Raw genomic sequence first — 17,458 nt, forward strand, 5'->3', positions numbered from 1 at the left:
GCCATGGACATGCGGTGTATTGAGTAATAGGCGTTTATGATGAAAACTGTGGTTGTGAGGTCTTGTTGAGTTGAAAAAACAGGTTTGAGTAGAGTCACTTTGGGAAAAAAGAAGGGCTCATTGACGTGCAGTGTATTGAGCTATAGCGGTCTACAATGAAAATTGTGAACGGGATAGAAAAAAAAAGGTGGCTTTTCAAGCCAAAATAATTAAGACCACAAACACACAGGGCCTAGCTCTGTGTGTCCCACCAACCTCTGAGTGGTTCCTTGAAGTGATATGTTAATCAGAATCCAAGGCAGCACAGAGAAATCAAACCCCTACACCTATCTACATAAGCAGTTAGGCGCCCTTCTCTTCATTCTTATCTGGAAAACGGAACCCATGCTCCATGCCCTTCAGCAGATCAAAGCTTTCACATAAGCTGTTTGGCACCGCACAAGTTTTTGACTTTTGGCCCCCTTCCAATGACGGATTGGCTTTATGTCTCCCCTATTGAATCCGGCGTCTCCGCATGATGAAAGCTCCGCTGTGTCCGGGCCTTGTTGAGGCGGTGCACAGCAGGGTGAGTCTACATAAGGTCATGTAGGAGGGCTCCACCCACATTTTTTATATATATTATATCTTCTGTGGAGGTCAGCGTGGGTAGATGCCTGTCTGTAAATAAACAGTCGTTGTTCTAACCGACCCTTTATAGGATTCTCGCCTCTAACAGCCAGTGGTTTCCAGAATCGGTCGCAGTACTGATGACTGTGGCCGCTACAAGCAAAATGCTTCCTGTGGTTTTTTTAGACGAAGCCTGGCCAACCAATGGGATGTGACAATTCCCCACATGTTGGCTGAACAATGTTTCACATGCCTGCAAGGGATAGAGGTCAAATTGCCTGTAAGTTGTGTATTCCCAGAAACGCATTGCTTCTGCCAACATGAGATAACATTAGTCATACATCTCTCTGCTCGAGTCTAAGTAGAAACTGTTCCTACCTGTAATCTGAACAGTCTGGACAGTTATCAGAATACTGTTATCTCTCTCATGCAATAGATATATTCCTTTTCACCGCCGCAAAATTGGCCAGAAATAGATCATGGCATAGAAAAAAAAAAAACTTTTGCCAATGAGACAAGGGCGTGGGTTTCACTAGTCTTCTGTTTCACATTTTTTAAACTGTTCACTCTCTCACAGACAGAAATACACAAACGGTCTAGAGCAATGGAGAGAAGTAGAAAATACATAAACATAAGACTACACTCTAAATAAAAATAAAAACCTGTTTCAAAAAATACTGGCATCTCTGGTGATAAATGAGAAAACTGCACAAAGAGTGTTACATCCACATATACGGAATTTACCAGATGCCCTTATCCAGAGCGAATTACAATCAGTAGTCATAGGGACGTAGTAAGTACGTTTGAACCCGGGTCTCCTGGTTCACAGGCAAATGTGTTACCCACTAGACCAGTGGTTCCGAACCTTTTTTTTCCTTTTTCCCCCCCTGCCTGCCTGGTACCCTGCGCCAAATCCCTGAAGACCCCCCCCAGAAAATCCCACAGCAGGGCGGGACATACACTTGACATACAAGTTTAATTTAGATTTTACACATTTAGTTTTTATATAAACCATCAGTAACGGATCTGTATCTCTGATACCAACCTGAATTATAGTTGGCATCGGATCAAACAGGAAATCAGTGGTATCGTGCGGGCGGACACGCTGCCGGGAGCACCCGCCGCTTCATTGTTTGTGCCATGTGACCGTGCTACTTCCATTGCATCTCCATGCTCCATGATCTTCCCCCATGCCCAGGGACGCTGCCCCTTCTCACTCCATGCGTCCTCCAGCCTTCCTCGTCACAATACTAGAGACCGGAAGTTCATGATTGCTGACCGACCCGACCTGAGCCGGACTAAAATGATAGAATTTGTGTATGAAGATTTACAAGATTGACAAGACTTACAGCTCTAGTTTATATAGCATACAGGTTAATACAGAGTTCGGATTAACCTATTTAGTGTTTTATTGAGATTTTATACATTTAATGGTTACAAATAGCCTCAGCGCAGGTAAAATTTTGTGCCCCAGGTTGGGAACCGCTGCTCAAGGCTACTTCCACCCATTACATAATGCATAAGACATGCAGACTTGTCTGTGGGGTTGTCTGAGTTGTCTGTGGGTGTGTGTGTATGCAGAGGGGAATGAACCTGGGCGTGACACTCAGGTAGGGCTCCTCTGTGTCTGTCCTCATGGCTTTAGTTGGTTCTGGATGTTAGAGCTTGGACACATGATTTATAAGCAACTTCGGGAATGTCGAAGAATGCCGCCTTCACTGTGAGCTTCGCTTTGAACTCAGTCACTCTCGTCTCGCAACTTCCACAAAGCACCATATGAGAAGTGTGGATTATATGTGACCTTGCATTTTCTGCCCTTTATCTTTATAACAGCCATAAGAAGAGCCACCATGTCAGGGTGCAGAACGGACTGCCCCGCATTCCTCCCGCAGATGGTCAACTGGCCCTCAGAGGTCAGGGTGAGGCCAATAAAGCAGTGCCAAACCGAGCCACAGCTGGCCAACGCACGCAGCCTGTCATCTCGGGCCTGACCAGCACAGCCCGAAGCTGTGACCTCCCAGCCATCACGGTCGATGACGGATTCGCTGGTTCCGTGTCCTTCAGACTGGCATCAGCATGACAGGAGTGTTTATGCTACACTCGGGTGAATGTTGGAGCTTGCCGTTTAAAAGGCAATCACGTTATGTGCATTTCAAACAGGTCTGATTTGGCAGGGGCTGCGGAGCACATTCCTCCACATCAGCGAAAATCAACAGCAGTGCGCCAGAGGGCCCGCACCGTCGCGCCAAGGAGGACGGACAGGGCCGGCGTGAGTGGAAATGTGCCGCGCCGCAGAGCACACACGCTCACAACAGGATGTTTACTACTGGTCTAACTGGCCAGCCATTACTTACAGCATTAAAGTACCTTTCGGTGTGAAGGCGGGCTAATGGTTTTATTCACGGCTCGAACGCAGCCTCGAAGTTGCAGCACAGGGGCTTAGCTGAAGAGGAGTTAAAATATAACACTGCCGACCCAGGCTCAACAAGCTAAGACCCAGATGAGATGAAAGCAGTGATCCCTGCCCTGAAGAGTCAACACAGGCATCAAACACAAACCAGGCCTCCTCGGAGGAGCAACAACAAATCAAGCAGGGTTCCAAGATAACCCCAGGTGACCTTTTACAGGGACTCCCCGGAAATGGCAATAACACAGCAAACCAAGGCGTCAAAGCACCCCCCCCACAAAAAAAAAAAAAAAAGATGAGGGGGGAAAAAGTTAACAAGTGGAAACTATTTTGAGAAGATTGCATCATGAGCGAGCGCAGTTCGGTATGTCCTGGGCTAACTTATACATTTGTTTTCAGTTACCTTCCTTCCAGCCCATCAGTCTATAATAAGATGTGGATCAGTGGGCCAAAGCTCTGAGGCATCCTGGGCTCCTTTACTGAGGACAGATCTCTAGCACCACACGAGACCAGTTTCATACACGTGGAAATGTAGCTAGAAGCTATTTAAACCTTTTTTTTTTTGGTAACTTTCTGGGATTTGGTTCAACATCAACTCCAATTTTCAGTCAGCTAACCCGAATGGAAGGGAAGTCTAAATTAAATCCACACGTGTCAGGCTTTACTTGCCTAAACTTGGCCAAAGGCGTGCAGGTCTGCTCAGAGATAAGAGCATTTTCAGTTTTTTTCCTTCTTTCTGTTCCCTTTAAGTCATCCTTCCTTGGATTTTAATATCCTCTCCGCTTTGCTCTTGCTCAAGGGAGCATGCAGACCCACCCAGGAGAGAAGGATCTGACCCTCTGTCTATACCTGGTCCTCCTCTCTCCCTACACGGAAAAGGGAAATTACAGTGCCCACCGAGCTTTCAGTCATCCCGCTCGGATACGGCACACCAGAGAGGACAGCAGTAAGATGACACACACACACACACACACACACACACACACACAGTTCATCTTGCATCCCCGCCTCCACACCCCTCATACCACATGCTATAAATGTTATGATCTATAAATTCCAGAAGAGTCGACTGCTGTCCAGTTTTCACCTGCCCCAAGGACACTCAGAGGCAAGATTCTGCAAATTCATTTGGTATTCTCAGCCTTACACAGGTACATAACATGACATAACACACTTATCAATGTAGTTTTTGGTGAGTTTGCCACACTACACAGCTAACTAAAGCACCTCTGACTGGGGGTGACCCCTCCCCCATGCCCTTCCCCCATGCACCCGGTAAGGTAAAGCCATTAACACCTCCATCTGCAACAATTCAACCGACCCCCAACACACAACCTTCAAAAATCCTCACGTACATTCAACTCCCGACTCACCATTGTGTGTGGAGCCCGTCCTCGGTGGTGCAGCTCTCCTTGCTTAGGTCATTTTCCAGCTCTCTGCAGTATCCGGGGCCACATCTGTCCCTCCCGTACCCACTACAGGTCTCTGGCTCACTGATACAGCCAGCACTGCAGACTGCAGCAAGTCTCACACGCTAGAGCCCGCCCTCTCCAATCCCTGCCTGTCACTCTGCCTGGGACGGCCCTCCCCGGCCTCGGGCCGGAGGCCCCGCCCTCTTTATTCAGGCTGCTGCTGATAGGGTGCCGGTAGGGGGACTCGCACAGCCCACAAGAAATACATGTCCCGCAGCTGTCATTTACAGAACATTTGGCATTTTATGTTTTGATTATCTTCAGTCTAAAATTGGATTATTTTGAACTTTTATTATAATTTAGGATTATATTAGCATTATTATATATTAGCATGTGTTGGTCCTCACAAAATGTCTCATATAAACATTAAGAATTTTTCATTTTGGTTCTTTTTTATTTAGATCAATATTTAAAATGTAAGATTCATACATATTTAATTTGAATATTTTTAAACTTAATATCCCCAAAAGTGTTGCATTGTGAGTCTGCAGTGGAGCTCTTGTGAGCTCTGTGACAGCGGGAGTCCATGCAGCAGACCTGCCAAATTTACAAAAGCATAACACCAGCAGCAGACAGATTCTAATTCATGAAAACGCAGACACAACACCCAAACACACACACACACACAGTCAGAGTTTAAAGGAGCAATGGATATGCCTGAATGTGTGCAGCAGACCTCTGGATGAGAGGAACAAAGCTGCCATGCGTTTGATTGATTTGAGCGGTGGCAGGCCTTTCCGGGGGTCATTTCAGCAGGGAGGTAGGAGGGGGCAGCCAAAGGAAAGGTTGGGCTCTGAGTTGGGTTAAACTTTTGGGAAGACAGACGGATAGGATGGAGGTTAGTGAGAGGGGGTTATAAAGGCCCCCGGTTGACCCGGCTTCCTCTGGGGCTGGCTGACAGAAACGAGCGCGGGGATAGGGTCTGGTTGTTTTACGGGGTCTACTCTCCTCACAAGGACACACTTGTCTCCCCTCCTCTTCCTCCCCCCTCCATCAAAAACTCACTCTCACTGCAGGGGAAAAGGCCTGTGGGGCAGAGAAGCCAAAAGAACCATCCTGTGAAACGGCAATGCCAGGAGTTTAAAACACACACTCACACACATCAATCACTTATTTGTCTCTGAAACGTGACCTGCCGAATTGTTTGCCGAGTGTCCTGCTCAGAACAGAGCACCTTATTCAAACACCTGATTACAGGCAGGATAAGACAAATCCTGGTCTGGTCCTGAGCATGCTGGTGAGTTGTTAGCTAAGGCCTACACAGCATTCTGAAGATGTTTCTGCTCACTGTGCTACGTCAGCAGGGAAGATGATATACGTTTGTATTTTAGGATCAGCAGTTTTCAAATGAGTAAATTACTCCTTACCAATGGATTCATTAATAATGACATGATCCAAACTATATTCATGCCTTTTCTGAAAGAAAAAACTCCAACAGCACAGTAAGAAGAAAGAAACAGACTAAAATGTATGTCACTGTACATGGGTTTGAACAACAAAGATCAAACAGCTACAATATAACCTAGAAAAAAAAAAAGAAACATATAATCCAGATAAAACCAAATCTGCCCTAAACAATATGCTTTTTGGAACAAAAATACACAAGTTTCCCAAAATCTGCTCAGCAACCAACTACACACAAACAGCTTACATGAGGCATCTGCAAAGCATATGCAACGGGATTTTTAGGTCCTTAAAAACACAAGGTTTGGGTCTAGTTTAAACTTCTGCAGCGATGATGTTATGTTCACACGCGACAACACAGAACATATCTCTGTCTCACAAATGTCTTTACATTACTTTACAGCTTTGCACTACTCTACACGCACAGAGTTCTGCCCTTTCTCAGACTATTTTCTGATGTCCTTCAGAGAAATCCAAATACACCCTAAAGCCCGTGTGTGTCACTCACAAGTATATAGGTCTAGATGGTGGGTTAGGCACAGTCTATTTATACAGGGAACGCCTGCTTGGGCCATGAGGTAAACTTGCCCTGGCCTGGCCTGGACTGTAATGCTGTTCCCTAATTAACTCAATTTAATTTTAACTTGCTCTGCCTATATGCATACCCTATGGCTCCACACCAGTAGTGGGAGTGGACAGGAATATGCCGTCAGAGAGCTTGGGCTAATGCCAACAGTTCCTTTAATTCTCCGAAAAAATCAACTGTTAAAGTTTACATTTATCTGTCAAGAGAGAGAAAGTCTTTTTGTTCATTTGGACTGATTAGTAGACTGCACTCGCACAATACCAGCTTCAGGGGCTTCGGTGAAGGATGAGGGCGTTTCAGCTGAGGTGCTCTGTGGGATCCCTTCTGCTACCGTCAGACAGAAAAAAAAAAAAAAAAAAAAGTGGCTGTGAAATCCTGCTGCACATTTGTCTGGCCTGTGAACCACGCCAGCGAGCATGGATCTCAGCCATTAAAAAAAGACGGAGATGTTATGCCATCAGCCAGCTAGCAGATAGACAATTGTTCAGCCCATGAATAGATGACATGCCGTATTATATGGTTTCTGTTGTAGGGCTGCTATAAAGCACTGGCCTACATCCTGTGGCCAAAAATATATATACATATCAAAGCCTGAAAGGAAGTGCTGAATAATTCAACCGTGATCTTTCTCATGGTCGTGTCACACAGTAAGAGTGCCGTTCAGAAATAAAAGAAGTTGTCGGCCTGGCAGCGGCGGCGCAGATGTGAACGAGGCTGCAATTCCCTAAGCTAAACAAGAAATTATTCTCAACTCTCTTGAGCATAACAAAAGTTAAGCAGTTCCTTCTGCACACGCATTTATTTTTCGCAGATGACTCCACTGCATACCTTCTCGTCTTGCTTTTGACATTTCAACGCTTTTTTTTAAAATCCAGTTTACTGTGATGGAGAGAGGGGCACATTTTTATGACAGATCTCAGCTCAGACAGGACCACCCCAGCGTGGTGCACGCTCGTCTCACTCATCTGGGAGACTTTAACCAATAAGTGAAGTGATTGTCACATGTGATACACAGCAGCACAGCACACGGTGCACACAGTGAAATTTGTCCTCTGCATTTAACCCATCACCCTGAGTGAGCAGTGGGCAGCCATGACAGGCGCCCACTACAGACCTGAGACTAGATCCACATAAACTGCAAAATATGCCTGTGTGAATGCAAAGATTCCAGTAAGACGGAGTGTTTCAAACACAGCGCAGTGTGTTCGTGATGAGCAGAGAGGCATGTGAAATTAGCTGTGGAAGTTTATATACAAAAATCTATCTTTCAGTTAAGTCCAAGTCTATGTGGGTATGTTGGATCTGCATGTGTGTGTGCCTACATGGGTGATCTGTCTGTGCCAGTACATGTGTGTGTCTGTGTATTTGTTAACAGAGGAGACTGTGAATGTTTCAAGGCATGATACAAAATTATTAATATATGGGACAGTCAGTCACTCTGCACTCTCTGAAATTTAAAGAAGGAGTCATGTCACTTCCATTTAGCACAAGGGATAATGCACAACTCACAAGAAAAGCATGTAAAACTGTAAAGCATGTTAAAAAATATGAAAATTCCAAATCAAACAAATACATTGTTTAGGTCTGTGATGTAATATGTCATCCAGAAAAAAAAAACCTTATCCCTTCAGTAAATAAATCTGTTTTCATCCCAAGTTTGTGAAAGTGAAGTGATTGTCACTGCAGCACAGCACACGGTGACACAACGAAATGTGTCCTCTGCATTTAACAGATCAGCCTTACTGAGCAGTAGGCAGCCATGACAGGTGACAGGGGAGCAGTGTGTGGGGATGGCGGTTTGGGATCTGAACTGGGGACCCTTTGGTTACGAGCCTGCTTCCTTACCTGCTAAGCCACCACTTCTGAGACAAGGACAGTAGTCAGAATAAATGGCAAACTGGATTAAATGGTGTGTGAAAATGTACTGAGGGCAAAAGCAAGAGAGGCAGAAAAAGAAAAGAAAGCTAAGAGGGCGAGAGTAAGGGTGAGAATCATGCCTAATAAAACAGCAGGTGGTGCCAGGCCTTGACAGCACTGCAGATGAGGAAGACAGAGGCGGGCAGGCCCGTGCAAGGCATGTAGCTTTTTTTTTTTTGGGGGGGGGGGTTGAGACACTATGCAGAGAGCATCTCAAGACATGTTGGGGAGATGGCTATCAGCACCCCCCCGAGGGTAAGGATATGCTTGAGGAGGGGTGTGGTGAAGCTCCAGCTCCGAGCCTCAGACCCCTGAAGTGTGTTTGTGTTGGAGTTGGAGAGAAGACTGCACAGCCCAGTGCTTAATGGTGCCTTACAGCGCTGTCATAACAGCAATGAAATCACACACACCTCAGCTCCATAGGAACTTTGTTCTAATGTTGATGCCAAGGGGGGCGCGTGTGACTCCGGGGACCATGTTAGTTTTTTTTTTAGCTAGCAGTGAGTTCTGCATTCAACAATTTTCTCTTACTCATTAAACAAAAACCTATAAATCTCCACTTGTGAACTTACACACACGTTGTCTGCTGCAGCTGATACATTTAGAAAAATAATACAGCCGCTCTTCCACTTTTGACGGTATGCGACATTTCAAAATAAAATTTCCAAATGGAGAGACATGGAATGTTTTAATTATTTTCAAACGCTGCATACTGTCAAAAGTGCAGCGAGTGAAAGAATGGGTGAGACGTGAAATATTTCTTCCTAGGGGGTGTAACAGGAAAAAATGCACTGAGATGCACTGTTCTAATGTATTTACCAGCACAGTTTTCTATCTTTCGCACACACACAAAATTGACCTGCGGGGGTCATTGCATGGTTGGGGGAGGACTTTTGGCTAATGAATGGGAGCCAGAGGACTAGTCTACAAAAGTCACATATTTACCATTTATTTAAGTCACTTTAGCTCTGTTGCGTCTCATGTAGCATTTGTAAACTAGGTAGCCTCCATGCTAACCTTCAGACCTTGACAGCATTCTGCCAAACTCATTTAAACTTAATCCTGGAGTCTCTTTTGTTGTTGCCATCCGCTATCATATAAGGAGGCCAAAATAGATACGAACTAATCCATGCTAAACTACTTTATAAGCGATAAAAGTCTTTATATGCACATATTCATAGAGCTAATTAAACAGAAAGCTAAAAACAACAGGACCATAAAAATAGCTGTTAAAAAAACTAAAATACATTTTACTGGTCAAACAATAGAGATCAGCATCTGTGATTCTATGTAGGCATTAGACTACAAAAATATCTATTAAAAAAAATTAGATCTCTGTAGGGGAAAAACTCTCGGCTCATTGCAAAAACACAAAAGGAGCCAGCTTTTACCATACAAAGACATGAAAAGAAAAAAAAAAACTTTTTTTGCTTTTCCGTTAATAAAACCATAATGGTCTCTCGACATGTCAAATCTGACACGCCGCTTTGGCTCTTAAGAGCCGGTGCCGACACAGTATTAGATTTGACTGCCTGTCCAAAAAGGGGTGATCTAAACCAGGGCACAGCATCTGCTAATGCGATCAGCGGGAGAAAAGGCCTAAAAACAAACACGGATGACCTCGCTCCAGTCGAGGGAAGACACAAAAGGCCTCTGCTGGTGTGGAGTACTAAAGACAGTCATGATATAAACGCAGCCATATGTTCCTCTGATAATTGCAGTTATTTATTTCACCGCCTGAGAGACATTATCGACTTAGGCAGACAGACACTAGTTAAAAATAGATAAAAGGCCAGACATTTTTCATAATTGTGATTCATTTGAAGCCTAATGCATGCAATGCTTCAATAAAATGGCACATGAGTGAAACCAGTGAAACAGAAGAAGAGAAAACAAGTGGTGCATAATTCAATGAATAATTTGCGGTGTCTGAAGTGTGGTCTATTTCACTATTTTTTCCCCCCAAACATCAGCTCTTCTGTTCGCTCTCCAGCTACTGACAGGTATGCAGGTCCGGGATATGCACTGACATGACAGGTCTGTTTATTCTCAAGGGACGAAATAAGGCCCATGTAAAACAACATGGCTTCCATGTCTCTGGCTTCTGGAGCGGCATTATTGCGGCAGGTTAAACACTCTGGAAGGAACAGCTTGACCAGCTGTTAGACACAGATCCCTTTATCTGCCGGAGAAAAATTCCTGGCATTTGGACTTACAGGCTTTGTCATTTTAAAAATATCTTAAGTGCTGTAAAAGAAAATAATAAATGGAGGGGCAACAAGTTTAAACAGGGTCCTGACTCACCTTTAACTAGAATGTTCTGTAGTCAGGCGCTCCTTAAATCATTGCTGAAAACCTCCGATTGTTTCAGACATCTCCTTCACAGAACCCCAGAAACTTAATAAAGGTTATGTGTCCAGAAGTACCCAGACTGATCAAATGAGTCCCAGCAAGGATCATCTTGGGCGGCATATGGTTTTAGGGGGCTTATTCTGCCACAAATGAGCCCCACCCTTTAACATAATCCTCATTAATCCTTTAACTGCGGTCAGTTAACTGGCCATTAAGTTATAAAAAAAGAACAATCACACAGTTTGTAGCTGTCCAAAATCTTAATATGATATCACCAAAAAATCTATGTAATACCCCTTCCTTTCCTTAAGGCAACACAGACTGCCTCCCTTGTCTGAGAATGGGTGCTACACTAATCAAATATTTGCCCTTCTCATGGCAGGGGTTTACATACCCCCAGAAAAGCTTTTAGGGACGGGCCGTGCTTGTGGACCTCTGAAGTCTTCGCAGCGAGAGCTTTTGGCTGAACAGAGTTAAGGATTTCTGTGTGATAAAGTTGTGACAGCACAATGTTGCCATTCACCATCATTTCCTATTGATTTAAGTTCTGTAATCTTGACGCCTGAGTCGGCCTATGCACAATAACCTCAACAAAGAAGGGATTAGAATTCTGCAGTCACAAGCACACCAGGCACAAGTGTCACATGAAACACTGGGCGGAACACTACAATAACACCAGAGAAAAATGACAAAAAGTGCAACCACTGTAAATTTTAACTACACAGGTTAATTAAAAATCAAGCACCACTGGGAACATTTAAAAACTAAACTGTAAGGGAAATGAGGACATAAGCAGTGAGATCAAAGTAATTATAACAAAAACAGAAATGCATATGCATGATATATGTCCCAATACATTTAAGGTATACATTTATTATTTTGACTCTACTCATAAGTGATATTATCCATATTGAACTTTACGATCAGACTGACATGATCCATGATCCTGATTAAAGTTTCTCCACCATCTCCCTTTTGTGATCCATGTAGGTCTGCATATTAGCATGCAACTGCTTTGCTATCTCTCTCTCTCTCTCCTCTCTCTGTCCCCTGACCCATCACCCATTTCTGCCTGTCCCTTCCCTATGTCCGGTACCCTAGCACCCTGTCACTGCATTACAACATTATGCTTGATATATACCCCTTCGACATGCACATTTCTTCATTTCTTTTTCTAAAATTCAGTGATTGCTTTTATATATATTGTTAACAAGTCTGAATGCACATGACAGCTATTGTGTAGGGTTTAAAAGATTAAAACCTAATGCTGTAAGCACTATTTACTTAATAATTCCAAGAAAAGATTTTTGACTGAACATCTCCTCAAAGGAGTCATAAACAATCATCAAAAGTTATGATGAAATACGAGCCAATTAAAATGGACAAATGATAAGAGTGATGTCCACACATGGTTGTCACAGTAGATTTGTAATATTGTAACACACACTGTGAATGTACAGTGGATTGATGATAGAATGGACAGGTGAAATTAAATAAGGACCCAGAAGTCCATTAACCTTTGGCCTCATCTTCTCAGCTGATGCGGAGGAGGGTGACATGGGATTCAGACAGCAGACCCCTAACAGAGGCCCAGACAAATTCATAAATATCCAATGAAACCACTCAGTCACCTCAGTTCATTATTGTTCGTTTAAGATAAATGGACCAGCCATGAGTGATTCAGTTCAGGGGTTTTAAGGTTTTGTGTAGGATGTCTTATATATGATCAGTACTTTCTGTTCCATTGTAAATTGTGTACTATTACACAACATCATGAACCAAATTCTTTGTGTGTGTTATCAGACCTGGCCTGATTTATGAGAGATGTTATGAAAGAGCGGTTTTCACTGCAAAAAAAAAAACTCATTGCTGTTATATCAGTTTCTCACATGACCTTCTTCAATAAAATGTATGGAAGGCTTCTACCAAACACTTAAAGATCATCCATCAGTGTTGGCAATGTGAGATAACAGTCATTAATCCACTCCATGTTTACCCACATGGAACTTTTTATCTTACAGACGTACATGGAAAGAGCATGGCGAATTCCTTTAAATGCCACCTTTGTGGTTAATTTAAAAACAAAACACTTGACAGGAATTATGCGGTACTGTAGTTCTAAGGAACTCAACCCTAGGACTAGAAGACATTTCTCCAACCCAGAAAAAAACATATTAGACAGTCATGGAATTCTGGGAGCAGTGGGTCATGTAGTATCTGAGGTTAGGCCCATGGGCTTTCTGCAAACACGATCTGCGTGGAGTGGTAAGTATTCCCACGCAACACATAGAATGGAAAAGCGAGCCAAAAAAAAAAGCCTGACCTCACCACCCCACAGATCACTCATAAACCATGTCGGATCCAAACAGCAAAGCACATTACTCCGTACATGCTCGGGCCACGTGAGAGGAAGGACCTACACGTGCATGTGCAGGAGCAAAGTACAATAGAGAGGCCAAAGACAGATGTCTTGTCATGGTGGACAGGGTGACATGGTGACATCATTTTGGGATAGGCAAGTCCGCCCACGCCAAGAAACGTCATTTTTTTCAGCATTACAACGCTTTTCCTTTTCTCTGGCCTGCGGAGAGATCAAGGGCGGGTCAGAATGCTGAGACTAGTCTGGTGGTCCATCTCTTTCTCTCAGAGCCCGAAGCTACCTCATCAGTTTTGTTGGAAAAGACACGCAGGTTTACGTATCAGTGTGAGTGCAACAAAGTCTGATTCAAGGGACAATTTCAACCACATTTGGGGTCTTATTACAAACCCTACAGGACTCACTATGATGAAATATACATTAAATATACAGTAAAGTGAATAAAAGGATCAGTCCTCAGACTCATTTTCCCTTTTGAATTACACAACAGAGCCACATTAAAAGGATGGCCCTCTTGACAGCTGATTTACTGTAGATGGAATGGTGCCTGGGTCAGGACAGGCCACTGTCTCTCTTAATGGCCACCTGATTTGCATCAGTAGCCTATTCATATGATAATTGCTTCCACATTCTCCATGTTTTCGTGTGGCGCACAAGAGCAGCTTCCACAAATGCTGCAGATTACAGCGGTTCACCACTAAATTGACCGGGTCCTGACGCCAAGAGATAGCGTCGTTGCGATAGCGCTGAAGATCCAAGCAGTGGCGGGCAGTTTTCAGAGGAACAAGCATGCACACACACACAGCACACAGAGAGACAGCGTCCTGTCAGAGAACGGTGTGTGGGAAGCAACAGATGTTTAGGGTTTCTGGGGAGGAAATTAAACTCTGAAGGAGGAATTGACGGAGATTTTCGAGGGTATTGTTCTTTCTGGATATGCTGCAATATCCTGTGCCTCTCCTTCCACAGCAGAGTCCACCGCAACAGCCATGTGTTCGTAGGGAGGCTGCGTCAAGGTCAAACGACTTCTAAGACTTCTGCTCACCTCAAGGGAGCTGTCAGACAGATTTTTGTCCTCCTCCCGGCATGATTAATTCATTGAATTAGCAGGCATCTTGTGCTTGTTTTTGTACTCGGTACGGGGCGCAAAGAAGCCCGTAAGTGTCTGAGGCTCCAGCTCGCCGCGCAGGTCCGCAGCCAGGCCGCCCCTTAATCATCCAGCCGTGAGGAGGACCTCTAACCCCTCTGCTCGTCGTTGGAGGGTTCACACGGAGGTCCTCTGTCAGAAACACACCTGCGGGAACTATGCAGCCCCTCAAATGGCTTTTCAGGGGCGAAGGGCTGGATGAAGGGTGCTGCGGCAAGAGGCGCACCTTCCGGGTTACTAACCAAAAAAAAAAGAAGCGCTGCCAAGCCGAGGTTGGCCATCCCAGACAGCTATAATTCTATGGCCCTTTATTTAAAGCTGTCATCCTATTTAACGAGTCGGCCCCTGACCCTTCCCCCCCTTTCCCTTCACCCTTCACGTGAGGTGACTTATAGCCCTTATGCTTCAGCTAAAGTGAACGTAAAGCTCAAGCATGAGTTGCTCTCTGTGCCTGGAAATTAATGGCGTGGAAAAGCTCAGCGGTGTCTCAGCACCTCTGCTTGAAACAACGGCGGTGAAAGCCAACGGGGCAAGTGACCAAACATTCAAACGTGTCGAAAGACAGGACCGATAGCTCATTATTAATACCTTATTCTGAAAGTTTTGATAAAAGAAGTAATCCGGAGCAACTTACTGCTCCCTTTACCCTGCGTATGTGTATGTGAATGACAGCGGGCGCATGAGGAGGTGGCAGCAAGGTCCCCTGCACCGTCAGCGAGAGTCATGTAAGACAGAAGTGCAGCGACAGGTGAAGGGAAGCACTTACCCCAACACACTGGAGCTGCAAGGTCTGAGGCTGTCCACGCCAAAGTAATCCAGGCTCCAGCAGTCCTGCAGCACTGAGGCTCCAGTAAAACTATTTCCCCCTCCTAGTTTTTTTTTTATTGTTACGTCTTTCCGACCAAAGCAAAGTTTGCAAAAAAAAAGTCCCGTAACGCTCACTCACACACCTCGTTCCAAACTGGGAATGTCAGGCTAGCGGCTCATCCACTGAAGGCTCCGCCCCCTCCGCTGCACAACCCCCCCCACCCCCCCCACCCCCATTCCGGCTCCCTTTCCCTCTCGGAGCGTGTCTAACTCCCCCAGCCTCCACCCGCACCACTTGCCTGTTCCAGCACGTGAGCGCTCCTATCTGATCCAGTGAGTGAGTGCAGCAGACAGCTGGGGAGAAAACACCCCCCTCCTCCCCTAAAACTCGACAGCAGCCCTCCAAGCCAGGGAACATTTTATGCTTTTATTATGGTCTACGGTTAGTGGTCTTTGGAAACAGTCAAAGGAGAGAGGAAAAAAAATTTGGGGCAGCAACCTGGTGATATATTATCCTTAACATAATAACCCCTAATGCCTCAGAACACAGTCCGGGGGAACCGAGTAGCTCCGAGGAGACCTGTGCAAAAGTCAGAAAAGGCTTGGACGGTGCAAAGACCTCTACAAAATAAAATCAATAAAATATTAAAAGCTGCACGTCTGATACATTTTAGACAAATGGGAAGCAGAGTTTTTTTTTTTTTTTTACCACTGGATCTGCTGCGCTGCTTAAATTTCCCGGGCTGCCAGTTACTCACACTTATCATAGCAACTGTCATAATACATGCCATAGTCTCCTTTCAAGTAAGGGATGGGTGGTATTATTACCCGCAATCATCAATTCAGACCTGTCCAGGGGTTGCAAATATTAGCTTTACGACTGAAACATGGCGAAAGGGCTGAAAAATCTGTCACGCTCCCAGAAAACCAAAAAAATGCACTGGACCAAATGCAAAAACATCAGATCCGGCTGAACGGGTTTCAATGCCCTGAATGGACGATTTTCAACAAAATGAGAAACAATGCTTGAGCAGGAAGAGGTGTGTAATAACTTCAAAGGTCATTATAGGTCATCACACCGATAAACAAACAGGTCAATCAGCCTCAGGATGCAGCATCGGACTCATGGCTGCATGTCCGCGTAACGAAGCTCTCCAAGAAGACAGCACCAGTTTGGCCTTTCTTGACACTGGACCTGCCGTAGAGCCCCAGGTGGGGATAACATTTGGATCACGTTGTTCTTCACGTGGCCCCCACAGATTCAGTGTTTGCCTGGGACAATTCGGCCATGGTCATGTTTCCCTTCCCACAGTGAAGTGTCTCGCGAGCCGCCCTCAAAGACTCCTATTAAATCTCTGCAACAACCGTCCAGGGCTTTAGAGGAGAAGGCAAAGATCCAGACCCCCCAAGCCGTTCTCCTGCCACTGTGTGCGAGGACCTCCCAACTTCCCCGCTTTTTATTAGACTGTACGCTGATTTTAACAATAGACCCTAAATTCTCATTATCTTGTACAAGAACACGATAACGCAACACTTGGCTGTGACAAAGTCGGTTGTCTGTGAAAAGGACACTTGAAGGCTTTTGCTTGTGCTTGCATGTCTGGAGCTGCTCACAATGTTCAGGATAATTTCAGCCTGCTGAGCAGTACAGCAGCATGCCTTTGAAAGCAAAATCCCCCAGTGGCTACAATCCCTCACATAATAGCTCAGTTCTGGACATTATTACAGCTTTCACAAAATGTAAGTACGGAACTAAGCCCGTCTGACGACTGCAACGGTGTCTGCAGCCATTCACCTACAGCGTAACCTCGGATAAACAATAGTTTGTGGACTTAGAATAATGTCTGCCTGTGCGCAGCGTTCTCCTGACGTGCTTTGGCGTAATTAAAAAAGCTTGCAGGACAGGTTGTAGCATACAGCAAAAGAGCACAATGGCGACCTCCGGCCACAACCCCCACCTGCTGTAAGGCTACAGCTGAAAACAGGCAATAAAGCGTCTTTTACAGTGTTACTCCTCCCGCGGCTGATGACAGATAAAAGCCCTCAGGCAAAAGTGTTCTTCAGGCAAAAACAACTCAGCGAGCTGAAAATGTTACGTAATTATAAATCCAATACTTCACTTTATTTTGAAATACTTCATTTTTCACTTTAATATGTTAAACCCATGCATATTGCTCACAAACCATTATGAGAAATTTGGGAAAAGTCTTCTTTGGTCTAAAGAAGCTTACTACAAATGATCACAGTTAAATAAATTGAAGGTGGGTGTGTAACCCAGTCAGCAGAAAGGTTTTAGAAATATGAATGGTAAGAGAAGCATGCCTCCGAAGTACTGTAGTACTGTAAATTATATTGCCAGGGGTGAAACTGAACTGAGTAATGA

The 17,458-nt window shown here is 44.7% G+C and overlaps 1 protein-coding gene across 3 annotated transcripts in view; it reads right to left on the reverse strand.

Annotated features, from left to right (window-relative positions):
• plekhg4 (pleckstrin homology domain containing, family G (with RhoGef domain) member 4) overlaps positions 1 to 4,520 on the reverse strand; it is a 46,309-nt gene extending 41,789 nt beyond the window's left edge. For all 3 annotated transcript variants that reach the window (XM_028956510.1, XM_028956509.1, XM_028956508.1), the window contains exon 1: positions 4,387 to 4,520. In XM_028956510.1, coding sequence (XP_028812343.1) covers positions 4,387 to 4,389 — 3 coding nt within the window. In that variant the 5' untranslated portion in view covers positions 4,390 to 4,520. The remainder of the gene's footprint in view (positions 1 to 4,386) is intronic.
• Positions 4,521 to 17,458: the final 12,938 nt, after the last annotated feature.

This window comes from Denticeps clupeoides, chromosome 16 (genome assembly GCF_900700375.1).
Source record: "Denticeps clupeoides chromosome 16, fDenClu1.1, whole genome shotgun sequence".
Classification (NCBI taxonomy): Eukaryota; Metazoa; Chordata; class Actinopteri; order Clupeiformes; family Denticipitidae; genus Denticeps; species Denticeps clupeoides.